The 18,486-nt window shown below is 41.5% G+C and overlaps 1 protein-coding gene across 2 annotated transcripts in view; it reads left to right on the forward strand.

Moving 5' to 3' along the window:
* LOC139393157 (fibroblast growth factor 12-like) overlaps window positions 1-17,765 on the forward strand; it is a 67,258-nt gene extending 49,493 nt beyond the window's left edge. For both annotated transcript variants that reach the window (XM_071141549.1, XM_071141548.1), the window contains exons 3-5: window positions 4,464-4,567; window positions 16,578-16,776; window positions 17,530-17,765. In XM_071141549.1, coding sequence (XP_070997650.1) covers window positions 4,464-4,567; window positions 16,578-16,776; window positions 17,530-17,675 — 449 coding nt within the window. In that variant the 3' untranslated portion in view covers window positions 17,676-17,765. The remainder of the gene's footprint in view (window positions 1-4,463; window positions 4,568-16,577; window positions 16,777-17,529) is intronic.
* The last annotated feature ends 721 nt before the right edge of the window (window positions 17,766-18,486 follow it).

Consider the following 18,486-nt stretch of genomic DNA (forward strand, 5'->3'; position numbering starts at 1 on the left):
ATTTGGTCAATAACAAAAGTTTATCTCATTACTTTGTTATATACCCTTTGTTGGTAATGACAGAGGTCAAACGTTTTCTGTAAGTCTTCACAAGGTTTTCACACACTGTTGCTGGTATTTTGGCCCATTCCTCCATGCAGATCTCCTCTAGAGCAGTGATGTTTTGGGGCTGTTGCTGGGCAACACGGACTTTCAACTCCCTCCAAAGATTTTCTATGGGGTTGAGATCTGGGGACTGGCTAGGCCACTCCAGGACCTTGATATGCTTCTTATGAAGCCACTGTCTTACGAAGCCACTGTCATTGTCATGCTAAAAGACCCAGCCATGTTTCATCTTCAATGCCCTTGCTGATGGAAGGAGGTTTTCACTCAAAATATATATGGCCTCATTCATTCTTTCCTTTACACGGATTAGTCGTCCTGCTCCCTTTGCAGAAAAACAGCCCCAAAGCATGATGTTTCCACCCCCATGCTTCACAGTAGGTATGGTGTTCTTTGGATGCAACTCAGCATTCTTTGTCCTCCAAACACGACGAGTTGAGTTTTTACCAAAAAGTTATATTTTGGTTTCATCTGACCATATGACATTCTCCCAATCTTCTTATGGATCATCCAAATGCTCTCTAACAAACTTCAGACGGGCCTGGACATGTACTGGCTTAAGCAGGGGGACACGTCTGGCACTGCAGGATTTGAGTCCCTGGCGGCATAGTGTGTTACTGATGGTAAGCTTTGTTACTTTGGTCCCAGCTCTACGCAGGTCATTCACTAGTTCCCCACGTGTGGTTATGGGATTTTTGCTCACCGTTCTTGTGATCATTTTGACCCCACGGGGTGAGATCCTGCGTGGAGCCCCAGATGGAGGGAGATTATCAGTGGTCTTGTATGTCTTCCATTTCCTAATAATTGCTCCCACAGTTGATTTCTTCAAACCAAGCTGCTTAGCTATTGCAGATTCAGTCTTCCCAGCCTGGTGCAGGTCTACAATTTTGTTTCTGGTGTCCTTTGACAGCTCTGTGACCTTGGCCATAGTGGAGTTTGGAGTGTGACTGTTTGAGGTTGTGGACAGGTGTCTTTTATAATGATAACAAGTTCAAACAGGTGCCATTAATACAGGTAACGAGTGGAGGACAGAGGAGCCTCTTAAAGAAGAAGTTACAGGTCTGTGAGAGCCAGAAATCTTGCTTGTTTGTAGGTGACCAAATACTTATTTTCCACCATAATTTGCAAATAAATTCATTAAAAATCCTACAATGTGATTTTCTGGATTTTTTTCTCTCATTTTGTCTGTCATAGTTGAAGTGTACCTATGATGAAAATTACAGGCCTCTCATCTTTTTAAGTGGGAGAACTTGCACAATTGGTGGCTGACTAAATACTTATTTGCCCCACTGTATATATATATATATTTAAAAGCATTAATGATTTGCGTAAATGTAATATACATATTACTCATGTTAAAAATATGAAATGATATTACATTTGGTGAAGAGCACATTATGACTTGTTTTTAACTTGACTCAAAGTTTAGGACTTGAGACTTGACTCGGGTCTTGAGTGCTAAGACTTGAGACTTACTTGTGACTTGTAAATCAATGACTTGGTCCCACCTCTGCCTACTACCATACCCTGTTCAAATGGACTTAAATCTTGTGTCTTGTCCATTCACCCGTTTGAGTGGCACACATACACAATCCATGTCTCAATTGTCTCAAGGCTTAAGTATTTTTTTTTAACCTGTCTCCTCCCTTTCATCTACAGTGATTGAAGTGGATTTAACAAATTACATCAATAAGGGATCATAGATTTCAGCTGAAGTCATCCTGGTCAGTCTGTCATGCAAAAAGCAGGTGTTCCTAATGTTTTGTTCACTCAATGTATTTTGGAAGCAGGTGCTTCCACACTGGTGTGGTTCCTGAGTTAATCAACATCCCATCATGCTTAGGCTCATGTATAAAAATGTTGGGCAGACCATTATTTTGTCTTAAATGGTTATATCCCCATAGGATGACTATGCCCCAATCCACAGCGCACAAGTGGTCACTGAATGTTTTGATGAGAATTAAAACGATGTAAGCCATATGCAATGACTGTCTCAGTCACCAGTTCTCAACCCAATTGAACACTTGTGGGAGATTCTGGAACTGCGCGTGAGACAGTTTTCCACCTCCATCAACAAAACGCCAAATGATTGAATTTCTCGTTGAAGAATGGTGTCTTCAGACACTTGTAGAATCCATGCCAAGGTTCATTGAAGGTGTTCTGGCTTGTGGTGGCCCTACTATTAAGACACTTTATGTTGGTGTTTCCTTTATTTTGGCAGTTACATGTAGTTAGACAACCTACTGTAACTTGATTGATAGCCTGAAATGGCTTGGTAGCTAGTTATGAGGTTGGGAGATTGAGAACCTATCTACCTGGCTAGCTAAAGCCATCTTCATAACATTGCTAGGTGGCTAGTATTACAGAGAAACAATAAAACGTTCTCATTTATTTATTCATCAAGAAGGAATCATTAAGCTACATAGCTTGATCAAATTAATTTACAAACATACCTCCTGCGAGTGCTGCCTATCACTGGCAGCTAAAACTATTCCACTGGCCTATGGGCATGATGCCTCTGAACAGAGTACACAAACACTTACACAGCCATTTCTAACATGTTTTCTCAGTCTCTTTATCCCACACGCATACACTCACACTTATTCCACTCCGTCATGCATTTGTTTTGATCCACCCCCATAGTGCTCAGACATCCACACATATGCATGCAAGTCACACGCACACACACACACACCATTTTTGGGCTCTTGCTTCGCTTCTCTCCTGGCTTCAGTTATGCATTACTTTTTTTCTGCCTCCAAAGACAATTTCAAATTAAATCAAATTGTATTAGTCACATGCTCCAAATACAACAGTAGACCTTACAGTGAAATACTGACTTACTAGCCCCTAACCAACAGTGCAGTTTCAAATAATACGGATAAGAATAAGAGATAATAGTAACAAGTAATTAAAGAGCAGCAGTAAAAAAAATAACAATATATACAGGGGGGTGCCGGTTAAATGTGCGGGGGCACCGGTTAGTTGAGGTAGTATGTACATGTAGGTAGAGTTAATTAAAGTGACTATGCATAGATGACAACAGAGAGTGGCAGTGGTGGGGAGGGGGGCAATGCAAATAGTCTGGGTAGCCATTTGACTAGATGTTCAGGAGTCTTATGGCTTGTGGTTAGAAGCTGTTTAGAAGCCTCTTGGACCTAGACTTGGCGGTCCGGTACCGCTTGCCATGCGGTAGCGAAGAGAACAGTCTATAACTTGGGTGGCTGGAGTCTTTGACAATTTTTAGAGCCTTCCTCTGACACCGCCTGGTATAGAGGTCCTGGATGGCAGGAAACTTGGCCCCAGTGATGTACTGGGCCGTTCGCACTACCCTCTGTAGTGCCTTGCGTTCGGAGGCCGAGCAATTACCATACCAGGCAGTGATGCAACCAGTCGGGATGCTCCCAATGGTGTAGCTATAGAACCTTTTGAGGATCTGAGGACCCATGCCAAATCTTTTCAGTCTCCTGAGGGGGAATAGGTTTTTTTCGTGCCCGCTTCTTGACTGTCATGGTGTGCTTGGACCATGTTAGTTTGTTGGTGATGTGGACACCAAAGAACTTGAAGCTCTCAACCTGCTCCACTGCAGCCCCGTTGATGAGAATGGGGGCGTGCTCGGGCCTCTTTTTCCTGTGGTCCACAATCATCTCCTTTGTCTTGATCACATTGAGGGAGAGGTTGTTTTCCTGGCACCACACGGCCAGGTCTCTGACCTCTTGCCTATAGGCTGTCTCGTTGTTGTCGGTGATCAGGCCTACTACTGTGTCATTGGCAAATTTAATAATGGTGTTGGAGTCGTACCTACCCTTGGTTGTGGGCCGACCAAGGAGCCTGTCAATTTTCACTGAGTGAAATTGAATGGCACATTACCTCCTACACCTGAGGTTTTTATCTGATTCGCTTATTGTCTTTTCCCTTATTCATCCAAAGATCCACCATAGATCACTTTTCTTCCACGTCCTACCTTATTCACTACAATGACCCCCAAATAACACTGAACCTGGTTTCCATTCAGTCAACACCCTTCCGAAATTTAAAAGTCACACAGTGCTTTGATGTATGAGCACTAGGGTATTTAAATGGGTAGATGGTTAGGAATACACTGTGACCTTTATTAAAGGATCCATTCAAGTGAGTGTTCTTTCTCCCGATCCCTCTATCTCTCTCTCCCATTATATCTCCTCCCGTCTTCCTCTTTTCCTCCCGCTCTCTCACGCTCTCTCTCCATGTCTCTCTCTCTCTCTCTCTCTCTCTCTCTCTCTCTCTCTCTCTCTCTCTCTCTCTCTCTCTCTCTCTCTCTCCATGTCTCTCTCTTTTTCCTCCCCCTGTCTCTCTCTCTCTCGCTCTCCCTTCCCCCTCAGCTCTGTTTAACCTCATCCCGGTGGGGCTGCGGGTGGTAGCCATCCAGGGGGTGAAGGCCGGCCTCTACGCAGCCATGAATGGAGAGGGCTTCCTCTACACCTCAGTAAGTCCTGCCTCTTTTACTATACCTGACAGACTGAGTGTGTTTTTTTTGTTTGTGTGCGTGATTAATTATATTCTAGATATATTAAAACTTGTTCTACAGTTTAGAAAAACTTTATTAACAGGTATTTTTGTTGTACTGGATATTACTGACTTAGTACTGTGGACCAAATCAGTGTAGATTCACTGTAGGTCTGCATTTGAACACTGTTTGTTTGTGTTCCAAATGGCACCCTATTCCCTACATAGTGCAGTACTTTTGAGCATGGCCCATTGGGCTCTGGTCAAAATTTGTGCACTACATAGAGAATAGGGTGCCATTTGGGATTCAGTCTCTTGTCTCTTTTGGGTTATTTATGGATAATGGCTATTTAGTGTCTGCCTCAGTGAAGTCCTATCCTCTTTCTATCCCTGTTATCATCCTCCTTTCCATCCATACATTCTATCTGTTCCTTCCTCTTCCTCCTTTCCCTCCCTCCTCTTCTCATGTTCCCTTTTACTTCACCTATGTTACCTTTTCTTCCTTCAGTCTGGTGGTATATAATCCTTTATTCAGGGCCGTTTTCATCAAGTGTCTCAGATTAAGTGTGCTGATCTATGATCAGTTTTGTTTTTAGATGTTAATGAATCAGATTATTATGGACAGGGAGAATCTGATCCTAGATCAGCACTCCTATTCTGAAATGTTTGATAAATACGGGCCCATATTTTCCCAGTTTGTTTTTGGGTCGTTCTCTGGAGACCATGAGATATCGTACAGCGCACACACACACACACACACACACACACACACACACACACACACACACACACACACACACACACATAGCAACAGCTCTCTAAATTGCGATTTCATTAATGCCCTCTGACCATAATACACTCATTCCTGTCGTAGAAATCCTAATCAATAATGAGGAGAGACCAGGTCAATTGCTTTATTCAAAACGTATTAATAACATTTATTATTTATTGCAATAATGAAGCTTATCGACCCACCAGTTGAGAAGCCCAACGAGCGGATTTGAGCCACAGCATTTTATAGCAAAGTCCATCCTCCTGGATGTTCATGACAAACAACAGATGCATGGAATGGGTCACAAGTTTAAGATTTGTATGAAAGATACTAATAATTAACAGCAAACAGCATCAAAAATTCCTCTATGGCGGACAGGTAATGGCAGACAGGTAATGGCGGACTGAACGAAGTTATGAATCCCCTGGTGGGGATTCAGGTGGGGTGCCCCCACCCAGGCAGTGGCAGTGCTGGAAACACTAGCTGCAGGGGGGTCGGAGGTGGTCTGCCGGGAATTGCGATGACGGCCCAGCTCGGGATGAGGAGGGCTTTTAGCGGGTAGAATGGTGGGGACCAATTGGAGGTTTACTTAGTAGCAATGCAAATATCATGGTACAGCTATATAGACACTCAATCATCATGTTACTTTTTAATGGTACGTTTACAAACAATATTTTGATAAATAGAATTGAAAGTTGTCTCATTATGGTAAGTGGTGAAATAAGTATAGCCAGTTACAATTGTAATGGCCTAGCAGATAATAAGAAAATACAATCAGTATTTACCTGGCTAAAAGAGAAGGAATATAATGTATATTGTTTACAGGAAACCCATTCAACAATTTTAGATGAAATTTTGTGGAAAAAGTCCTGGGGGGGGCGAAATATACTTCTCCCATGGGCAAAGAAATTCAAAAGGGGTGATGGTTTTAATTAACAGTCATTTTGATCCAAATGTGCAAATTGTCCAAACAAATTATCAAGGTAGATGGATTATTTTAAATATGTTATTGGACAAAAACAGATATGGCTTATTAACCTATACGGTCCGAATAATGATGATCCAAGCTTCTTTGAAAATATTTATAAGAATTTATCAACTCTACAAGCAACACTAGACTCTATTATAATGGTGGGAGATTTTAATATGGTCTTAAATACCTCTATGGACCGGAAAGGAAATCACACTACAAACTATCACCCTCAGGCTCTTAAGGAAATCATGAATGTCATGGATATATTGGAATTAGTAGATATATGGAGACTTAAATACCCTGACCTAGTGAGATATACATGGCGGAGGCTTAATCAAGCTAGTCGTCTTGACTACTTTCTTATACCATTCTCTCTGGCAACAAAAGTTAAAAATGTGTTGATAGGGGACAGAATGCGGTCGGATCATCACATAATTGGCATATATATTACTCTTACAGAATTTCCACGTGGGCGAGGATATTGTAGATTTAATCAAAGTCTACTAGATGATAAATTGTTTAGATCTAGGACATAAGAATGTATAACTGTACAGCAGATCCCCTTATTGTATGGGACACTTTTAAATGTGCCTTTAGAGGCCATGCAATTCAGTACTCATCTATAAAACAAAAGCAATTTAGATCAAAGGAGTCCATATTAACAAAGGAAATTGAAGGACTAACAGTACAGTTAGATAGCAATAAAAACGGTACCATAGAGGCACAGAATAAGTTAGAGGAAAAACAAAAAGAAATGGAGGAACTTATTCAAGAAAGATCCAGTGTAATAGATTATAAAAAATAAAGTGAACTGGATGGAATATGGGGAAAAATGCACCAAATGTAGGTCTATGGTGGCCTGAATTGGTTCCCAATCAGAGGCAGCTGTTTATCGTTGTCTCTGATAGGGGATCTAATTTAGGTTCCCATTTTGGTTTTGTGGGTTATTGTCTATGTGTAGTTGCATGTCAGCACTCGGTCTATGTAGCTTCACGGTCGTTTTGTTTAGCGTTCTTTCTTTATTAAAATAAGAATGTATTCATATCACGCTGCGCCTTGGTCTCCTCTATACGACGAACTAGGTGTAAAATAGTAACTAATGGCTACATCTCAAAGTTTTAAACTCTCTAGAGGAGTAAAACAAGGTTGTCCACTATCAGCATATCTATTTATTATTGCCATCGAAATGTTAGCTGTTAAGATTAGATCAAACAATAATATTAAGGGATTAGACATCCGGGGCTTAAAAAGTAAGGTGTCATTGTGCGCTGATTAATATTTTCTTTTAAAACCACAATTAGTCTCTCCATGGCCTCATAGAGGATCTAGATACTTTTGCTATTCACTCTGGATTAAAACAAAATTATGATGTGTACAATATTACGTATTGGATCACAAAAAAATGCAAACTTTACATTACCATGTAGTTTACCAATAAAATGGTCTGACGGAGATTTGGACATACTCGGTTTACAAATCCCAAAAGAAAAATGATCTCACTCCAATACATTTTTACAGAAAGTTAGCAAAAATAAAACATGTAAAACATACGGGGTCTGTAAAACAAATATAGGTTCAGAACTTTTGTGAAATAGCACAGTTAGAAATAGAAATCAAACTGGATGGACATCAGAAATAGAGGAAGGACTAAAAGCAAACAAAAAATAACTATTGTAAAATAGACTGTGTCTGTAAAATGTGTATAAGATGTATACATTGAAGGTAAAAGCCGAAGTTTTTATTAGTTTACTCCAATTGGGGGATCGGTGGTAGGGTTTGCGGGGAATAATAATAAAGGTATATTCTTCAAAAAAGTATGTATGTCTATATAGGTATGTGTATGTGTATGCATGCGTGTATGGATATATATTTACCCCCAAAATATATGGGGGATTGGAAATGATGCAGACAATTACATTGATGGAACCAATATTCTTTCCGCAATATTAAGCTCATCCACCACCCCCCCCCCCCCCCAAAAAAAAAAAAAAACAGTATCTGCTGTAAAGACTTCTCATTTTGTAGAGACCAGGGTCTGGCCCCGAGCCATCTCTCCATGGTACCTTCCAGTCAGGCACACAGACACTAATCCTGCTATGGAATGCGGTCTTTATCACCAATCCGTCGTAAATCCATTGTCAGTGTTAAATCTCCCAGAGGCCCACTTTCAGTTCACACAGACACAATAGAGTTATAAAAACCCTCTATTCTGTTGTATAAAACAACCATTTGATGCAATAACAGTATTATACCATAATCTTGTCATTTATGTTCTGACACTGCATAACACACCTACTAAACAAATGTGTCCTAGAAGTATGGAAAATACCATTACCCCCTTATTTTGGAGCACTATACTGTATTTCTTGGGTATTGTTATTCTGGCCAAGATCAACATTAGATTTCAAAGGGGAAGGACAACTCCCTAAAGAGTGGAATTGCAGAGGTTGGAGCCATTTAGTTTGTTTGACATCCCAACTTAAAGCACAGTCTCTCTACAACTGGCCTCTTAGCAGTTGTGCATGTATATCTGTGTGGCTCTTAGAGAAGGCGAGAGTGGGGCCACTGTCTTTGTATGCCACTGTGCTGTGGGTCCATCCCTAATTCATTATTGATGCCTCTGGCTATAAAGGTAAAAAAAAAATGCTATTCTTGATTTTCTATATGCAGAGAAGGGGGGTTTCTTTCAGTGTCAACAAGCAACCATTGTTTTACGAACAAGCCACTGTCATGGGTCTACTGCATCGCCAGTGTTTTCTCAGATCAAAGTCAAACGTGTTTTTATGCTTTGCCCATGATGTGAATATAATAAATTCTGCTGTACATTTTTCAAGTGAATCAATGTCAAAACTTACTTGACTATCTTGGATATTGTTTATAGCAGTAATAGCACAAACAATCGATTTAAAATGTCAGTCAAAACTTTCCACAGCCCCCCTCATCTCCCCACCTCACAAATGGGCCTACACCCAGTAGTGCACTACGCCAGATTCAGCCGTGGATGATTTTTTCTTGATCGGATGGTCAGGGTTCTGAAGCATAATTACAAATAAATTTTGTCACAAAAAGATTGGCCACAAAAAGCCCAAGCAGATATAATAGACTAACAATCATTTCAAACCTTGTTTACATTTGTATATGGTCACATATACAACATCTTTATTATGCGTGGGAATACTTTGGAACAGATTTCCAAAATTGTAATCACTTGTAGCTGATTTGCTGGTGTTTTTACAGTCTTTTGTGTTCAACAATAAAAAAAAATGTAAATTTAACTTTTTTGGAAGGTGGTTGTGTGCAACAAGGAGTGGCAAGAACAACAAACAAGGAAATTGTTATAACATTTCTAGCCTGTCTATTGAGCAAGTTGACATTTATTGTCATGAATCTTACCCTGGAGGCAGAACTTTGATTTCCGCTAGATGGGCTAGCTGCAATGTCAACATTGTCAACATTGTCTACATTGTAAAAATATATGAAAACAAAAATGTGCTTTTTTGGTCTTAGTTTAGGGTTATGCATTAGAGTGAGAGTTAGATTTAAAATCAGATTTTATGACTTTATGAATGTGCCAGCTAGTGACCACTCTGCAGAGCTGCCTCCAGGGCAAGATTCATGACAATCAATGCACTCCTGTGTTTATCTATGAGAAACAGTGTTGATGTGTTATGCTCGACCTGCTCAGTTTTCCAGCACGAAACACCAGAAAAAGTCCTAAAAGAGTAGAAGCAGCCCACCTGCTTTTACACTATTGGATGTTCAATGTTTCTTTTGTAAAAAATATTTTTAAATTAATAGTTTAAAACGAGAGTTCAGTTCACACTTTTGTCAAAGCAACAAAATGAACTAAGGCTTTGCAATGATGGTGAGAACTTGGGTACAGTTGGGAGTCAAGAGAGGGTGCACGAAGATACATGTCAAATGCTTGTAATATTGGTGCACAATGTAAACTTAAAATATCAGAGGGATGCAAAAGGCACTCTTTCAGTTGAACGACCCAGGAACCAAAAGGAAAAAGTGTAATCGTGGGGTGTGATTGCGTTGATTGCTGTTTTGCTTGTTAAACTGACGTGTGTTCGCTTTTTTGTCATTTTACTTGATCAAGATCTGTGGCCGAGGAAATAAATAACCTTTGTAGCTACAGTCTCCTACAGCTACGTTTGCGTTATGTAATGTCATAAGTGTGACAGTGGTGTTATCAGGAGGATTAGACATTTGTTGCTGTAGTTAGTGATGATTGTTGGTGATGGGAGTGTAATAAGGAGGCTCCGGCTGCGATTCCCTCCTCCATTTCAGAAATCGATTGATGGAGACCATGACGGGTAGAAAGAAGATATGTCATGGATAATCTTGATAGGATATGGGTATCACAGCACAATAAAGTGAGTGGCCTCCAGTTTTGAGGTGGACTGGGTCATTACAGCATATTGGCCTTTTATCTTCCTGCTTCAATAGCTGTCATCAGCTTGCCCTGCGCTGCCTGGAACTAAGCCTTATTGCTTAGTCAGTGTTCTTCTCCGGTATAAAGTGAGCTTAGTAACACAACCTGCAGGTATAACTCAAAATAACTGTTATTTAAATGTTATCATCCAGTGGAAGCAGCCTAAGGCGGGAAATCTGGGTTATTAAACCTTAAAGCGGAAGAACTGCTTTCATTGTAGGAGATAGAGAAATGTTTGGATTGGATATACAGTACAAGTCAAAAGATTGCACACACCTACTCATTCAAGGGTTTTTCTTTATTTTTTAAATATTTTCTACATTGTAGAATAATAGTGAAGACATCAAAACTATGAAATAACACATAGTAGTAACCAAAAATGTGTTAAACAAATCAAAATATATTTGAGATTCTTCAAAGTAGCCACTTTTTGCCTTGACAGCTTGGCATTCTCTCAACCAGCTTCATGAGGAATACTTTTCCAACAGTCTTGAAAGAGTTTCCACATATGCTGAGCACTTGTTGGCTGCTTTTCCTTCTCTCTGCAGTCCAACTCATCCCAAACCATATCAATTGGGTTGCGGTTGGGTGATTGTGGAGGCCAGGTCATCTCATTCAGCACTCCATCACGTTCCTTTTTGGTCAAATAGCCCGTAGACAGCCGGGAGGTGTGTTTTGGGTCATTGTCTTGTTGAAAAACAAATGATAGTCCCACTAAGCGCAAAGCAGATGGGATTGCATATTGCTGTGGTATGTGGTAGCCATGCTGGTTAAGTGTGCCTTTAATTCTAAATAAATCACTGACATTGTCACCAGCAAAGCACCCCCACACCATCAAACCTGCTCCTCCATGCTTTACGGTGGGAACAACACATGCAGAGATCATCCATTCACCTGCTCTGCGTCTCACAAAGACACAGCTGTTTGCACCAAAAATCTCAAATTTGGGCTCCTTTAGTAGTGGTTTCTTTGCAGCAATTCAACCATGAAGGCTGATTCACGCAGTCTCCTTTGAACAGTTGATGTTGAGATGTCTGTTACTTGAACTCTGTGAAGCATTTATTTGGGCTGCAATCTGAGGTGCAGTTAACTCTAATGAACTTATCCTCTGCAGCAGAGGTAACTCTGGGTCTTTGTTTCCTGTGGTGGTCCTCATGAGAGCCAGGTTCATCATCCCGCTTGATGGTTTTTGCGACTGCACTTGAAGAAACTTTCAAAGTTCTTGACATTTCCCGGATTGATTGACACAATAAAAAAGTTATCCTTTTAGATAAAACTATACTCAATATATTCACTTCACCAAATAATTGATTAAAACACACTGTTTGCAATGAAGGTCTACAATAGCCTCAACAGCACTCACTGGGGTAGCACCATGGTGTAGCCGGAGGACAGCTAGTTTCCGTCCTCTGTGTAAATTGACTTCATTACAAAACCTAGGAGGCTCATGGTTCTCATCCCCTTCTGTAGACTTACATAGTAAGTATGACAACTTCCAGAGGACTTCCTCCAACCTATCAGAGCTCTTGCAGTATGAACTGACATGTTGTCAACCCAATCAAAGGATCATAGTAGGAATCTAGTACTGATAGCATAAGCTAAAGCTAGCTAGCACTGCAGTGCATAAAATGTGGTGAGTAGTTGACTCAGAGAGAAAAATACAATAGTTGAACAGTTTTGAACAACTTAATTTCTTCAAAAATGAAGGAGAAGCAAGAGAGAGAGAAGGCTAGCTATTTTTTGTATTTTTTTTCGCTTTCACTTACCTAGCTAGAAATTGCATCTAGCAAGTTTAGCCTACTCAAACACCCGGCTCAAACAGAGAGGGATGCTATGCTAGCTAGCTGACTATGGCTATCCAACACTGGAACTTCCAAGTCAAGGTAAGCTTTTGTTATTATTCATTTATTGGCATCGGGGCCCGCCGGGGTAACGGCTAAACTGCTTGCTACACACTGTACTGCATGATTGTAGCGTGTTTAAGAACGCCTTAGTTCTAGTTGACTATAACGATAGCTAATATGATGACAATGATGTAGGCTGTGTGTTGTGGTTAGGTATGGCTTTGAAAGGTTTTTTCGCCGGGTCACAGACAGCTGTTGTATTGTGCACTGAAAAGGTGAGAGGAGGAGAGCGCGTAGATTCTAGAAGGAATTATACAACGAGCAAATGTTCATGCTTTTTGGACGTGGCTGCTATGAAAATGAACTGTGTTTGCGTTGATCAGGGGTGTATTCATCTTTTATAACCTTTGTCTATGAGTCAGTCTAGCAGATGTGTGAGAGCCTGGTGGGAGCATAGCGTACAAACAAGTGATAACGGCAGTTTTCTTACTATCTAGCTGCTGCTGCTCAAGCTAACCACTGTTCTCTTTATATCTCCACACAGCTGTGCCCTTGAAAGATACAAAAAGTACAGGATGGACCAAAAAATTTGTGGTCACTCTCAGACGGCCCTTTGTCTTTGACCGCGTGACTAAGTTACACAAAGACCAGACTGGAAGAACCCTAGCTTCTTCTTACATGACAGAAACAGACAGTGGAAATGTACAGGTTTAAGGTTTAATATATACAGCGTATGTATTTAATAGAGTTTGTAATTTTCCACCTTACTCCACCAATCAGGCCTTTATGGTAGAGTGGCCAGACAGAAGCCACTCCTCAGTAAAAGGCACATGACAGCCCACTTAGATTTGCCAAAATGTCCCTAAAGGACTCTCAGACCATGAGAAACAGGATTCTCTGGTCTGATGAAACCAAGATTGAATTCTTTGGCCTGAATGCCAAGCGTCACGTCTGTAGGAAACCTGGCACCATCCCTACGGGGAAGCCTGGTGGTGGCAGCATCATGCTGTGGGGATATTTTTCAGCAGCAGGGATTGGAAGACTAGTCAGGATCAAGGGAAAGATGAACGGAGCAAAGTACAGAGAGATCATTGCTGACAACCGGCTCCAGAGCACTCAGGATCTCAGACTGGGGCGACTGTTCACCTTCCAACAGGACAACGTCCCTAACCACACAGCCAAGACAACGCAGGAGTGGCTTCGGGACAAGTCTCTGGATGTCCTTGACTTGAACCCAGACTTGAACATCTCTGGAGAGACCTGAAAATAGCCGTGCAGCGACATGTCCCATCCAACCTGACAGAGCTTGAGAGGATCTGCAGAGAAGATTGTGAGAAACTCACCAAATACAGATGTGCCAAGCTTGTAGCGTCATACCCAAGAAGACTCGAGGCTGTAATCGCTGCCAAAGGTGCTTCAACAAAGTACTGAGTAAAGGGTCTGAGTGCTTATGTAAATGTGATATACAGTGGGGCAAAAAAGTATTTAGTCAGCCACCAATTGTGCAAGTTCTCCCACTTAAAAAGATGAGAGGCCTGTAATTTTCACCATATGTACATGACAGACAAAATGAGGGGATTTTTTTTTTTAAATGAATTTATTTGCAAATTATGGTGGAAAATAAGTATTTGGTCACCTACAAACAAGCAAGATTTTCTGGCTCTCAGAGACCTGTAACTTCTTCTTTAAGAGGCTCCTCTGTCCTCCACTCGTTACCTGTATTAATGGCACCTGTTTGAACTTGTTATCAGTATAAAAGACACCTGTCCACAACCTCAGTCACACTCCAAACTCCATTATGGCCAAGACCAAAGAGCTGTCAAAGGACACCAGAAACAAAATTGTAGACCTGCACGAGGCTGGGAAGACTGCAATAGGTCTGCAATAGGTAAGCAGCTTGGTTTGAAGAAATCAACTGTGGGAGCAAATATTAGGAAATGGAAGAAATACAAGACCACTGATAATCTCCCTCGATCTGGGGCTCCACGCAAGATCTAACCCCGTGGGGTCAAATTGATCACAAGAACGGTGAGCAAAAATCCCATAACCACACGTGGGGAACTAGTGAATGACCTGCAGAGAGCTGGGACCAAAGTAACAAAGCCTACCATCAGTAACACACTACGCCGCCAGGGACTCAAATCCTGCAGTGCCAGACGTGTCCCCCTGCTTAAGCCAGTACATGTCCAGGCCCGTCTGAAGTTTGCTAGTGAGCATTTGGATGATCCAGAAGAAGATTGGGAGAATGTCATATGGTCAGATGAAACCAAAATATAACTTTTTGGTAAAAACTCAACTCGTCGTGTTTGGAGGACAAAGAATGCTGAGTTGCATCCAAAGAACACCATACCTACTGTGAAGCATGGGGGTGGAAACATCATGCTTTGGGGCTGTTTTTCTGCTAAGGGACCAGGACGACTGATCCGTGTAAAGGAAAAAATTAATGGGGCCATGTATCGTGAGATTTTGAGTGAAAACCTCCTTCCATCAGCAAGGGCATTGAAGATGAAACATTCTCATTAAAAAAATGTTGTCCTCCTTCATCTTAAACGGCACCGACCGCCACTGTAGACAATGTACGTTTTTATTCAAATGATGTGATCTTATATCTGAATAGAGTGATTTGGGTTGGGAGGTTAGACGGTGATATTAAAAGCCATGACCTTTGACTGAAGTTCACTGTCTATTTCATAATGTGTAGCCTACTATATTCTCTACTTTTTCTTTTCTGTCCCTCAATTTCCCTTTGCTCTCCCCCTTTCTTCTCCCACTGTCCTCCATGCTGTCTTCCTCACAAAAGCATCCCTCAGAGATCATGGAAACATTACCATTGGCTGAAATAATGGAGGGGTGATGGTAGAGATAATGTTGTCAAATTGAATTTCTGGAAACAGGGCGATGGCTGTCTTTTCATCCATGTCTACAGTATGTGTCAGGTGTGTGTGTGTACACAGTACTTGATGTGTTTTGTGCTGTGATTAATCGTATTCTCCATAATGTCCACCTGTTCACAACTCGAGGGTACACAATGGCACAGTCATCCAATTCCAAAGCCTGGCGAAAAGGAAAAATCTAGACCAAATGTTACTCTCTGTAGGTGTCGTGAGACGGAGAATCTTTTTGAGGTCGACTTGGATTATTCTGCTCAAACTCCACCAATTTACTGGATTTTATACATATCCAACCTGTAATACCCAGTGGACAGGGATGTAGGTAGAAATCCTCCTAATTTCTTCCATCAACACTGGTAACACCCCTTCAGGCAAAAACCTGACATAACTTAAAATTAATGTCAATTTCTTTTTTCTTTTTTTTCTTTTATTATTTTTTACCCCAATTTCGTGGTATCCAATTGTTAGTAGTTTTGTCTCATCGCTACAATTCCCGTACGGGCTCGGGAGAGACAAAGGTCAAGAGCCATGCGTCCTCCGAAACACAACCCAACCAAGCCGCACTGCTTCTTAACACAGCACCCATCCAACCCGGAAGCCAGCCGCACCAATGTGTCGGAGGAAACACTGTACACCTAGCGACCTGGTCAGTATGCACTGCGCCCGGCCCGCCACAGGAGTCGCTAGTGCGCGATAAGACAAGGATATCCCTACCGAACAAGCCTTCCCTAACCCGGACGACGCTAGGCCAATTGTGCGTCGCCCCATGGATCTCCCGGTCGCGGCCGGCTGCAACAGAGCCTGGGCTCAAACCCACCCACTGTGATGCAGTGGAGGCCTATTAATGTCCATTTTTGGTGGATAATTATTTGAGTTGTCAACATGTGAATTCTACTTGAAATCTTATCATTGATTGGTGGTTGAAATGCAGTTCAAAATTGTGTACGTTGACAACTTTTTGCATTTTCAACCAAAAATTCCATTGATGTTCAGCGTATTTTAAATCGGTGGGATAGCGCTTTGAGCACTGTAATACCTGATCTCAAGTCTTTCACTCTTTGCTTCTCAGGACTTGTTCACAGTAGAGGCGAAATTCAAGGAGTCTGTGTTTGAGAACTACTACGTCATCTACTCATCAACACTGTACCGGCAGCACGAATCTGGCAGGGCCTGGTACATGGGCCTCAACAAGGATGGCGTGGTCATGAAGGGCAACCGGGTGAAGAAGACAAAGCCCTCTTCACACTTTGTGCCCAGACCCATCGAAGGTGAGATCGAAACACAGTCTGACTGCCAGCCAGCCACACTCAGGGCTGGATTCAAATGCAACACCTGCCATTAGTCAAGTCAAGGTTTATTTAACAGTCACACAATTCAGGAAGTGTTCTGAATTGAAAATTTAAAAAAAAATTAACTTTTGAAATAAATAGCTTCTCCTTTTCAGTTTATTGAGAAGTCATAGAAAATGTACACTATTTTTTTCAATGATTGAATTAGAATTTCAGTTTATTTCTTGAGTTGACTGACTTCAATTCAAATTGACCCCAACCCCACTGGGGAGCAAATGTAGGTTCTAATGTTGTTTTTAAACTAATTTAACTAAAATTACTATAAACTAATGCTTAATCTCTCAATTAATCTCCTCTGTTTTTTGTCTCTCCCTGACCTTTATCTCCTCTCGCTCTCCCTCTCCCTCACCTATATCTCTTTACTATACTGTATATCCCTTCTCTCTCTCTTTCTCTCTCTCGCGCTCTCTCCCATCCTGCTCTCACCTATATATCTTTACTATACTGTATACCTATCTCTCCTCTCTCTTTCTCTCTCTCTCACACTCTCTCTCTCTTTCTCTCTCATATTGTATCTCTCCCCTCCTTTCTCTGTCCTCCTGCTCTCACCTATATCTCTTTACTATACTGTATAAATATCCCTTCTCTCTCTCACTCCTCTTCGCTCTCTACCTCCCTCTCTATCTCTCTCTTTTGCTCTCTCTTGACCCGCTCCCCCCGCCCCTTCTGCAGTTTGCATGTACAAAGAGCCATCGCTGCATGACATCGAGGAGAAGGGCCGCTCACGGAAAGACTCAGGAACTGAGGCTCCCGCTCTCCTAAACGGAGGAGAAAAAGTGGCGGGCCAGGACTCCACAGGGCAGGACGGTGGCTCATAGCCTGCACATCGCTCCATTGATTTCTTACACCTTGTTCAACGACAACAACAACGACAATAAATGAGAACACAACAAAATATAAAAAATAAATATATTTTAAAATCAGGACGTTGAATTGACATTTTATGCAAAAACCTGATGCGAGTGTGGCACCAGGAAGCTCATCCTCCTTATCATGACAATGTCAATGTTTCAAAGTCAAGCTCTAAAATAAGCTTTAAACCATGCTAGTTCACACATCTTGATTTAATGAATGCGACAGCACTTTCATTGTGTTGTTATAATCATGAATAAGAATTGTATTGTAATTGATTTAGGGCTCTATTCAATCTGATCGACTTTTGTCGGCATACGCATAGCGGTCGTCTTGGCGGTGTCGGAGATGGAACTGCGCTAGAGCTGTCAAATCGACATGCGGCTCCTGGCATTATACCTAAAGCAGACATTGCCATTAAGAGAAATCCCATGCAGCCTTGTTTACAAGTTCGAACACAGGAATGTGAGATTAGGCTGATAGAAATCCTCATAATTTAGTTTAAAGATTTTCAATTTGAGCGTCATATTTTCTCTATATCCTACACTTTCTCATTCTGAACTCGGGTGTGGCTTCATGACAATGATCAAGAGCAGCTGCTCACAGATTTGACAGCTCCAACACAGTTACACCTCCGACACTGCCAAAACATCAGCTATGGGGGTGTCTGCTATCGCCGGTTAAAGCTTGATCTGATTGACTCTAGGCCTAAGACTCTTTCCCCCCTCCCTCCTATCATTACGATAATTTTTCTTTTGGGTTGGAGGAGGGGAGTCA

The sequence above is a fragment of the Oncorhynchus clarkii genome, chromosome 33 (genome assembly GCF_045791955.1).
Source record: "Oncorhynchus clarkii lewisi isolate Uvic-CL-2024 chromosome 33, UVic_Ocla_1.0, whole genome shotgun sequence".
Taxonomy (NCBI): Eukaryota; Metazoa; Chordata; class Actinopteri; order Salmoniformes; family Salmonidae; genus Oncorhynchus; species Oncorhynchus clarkii.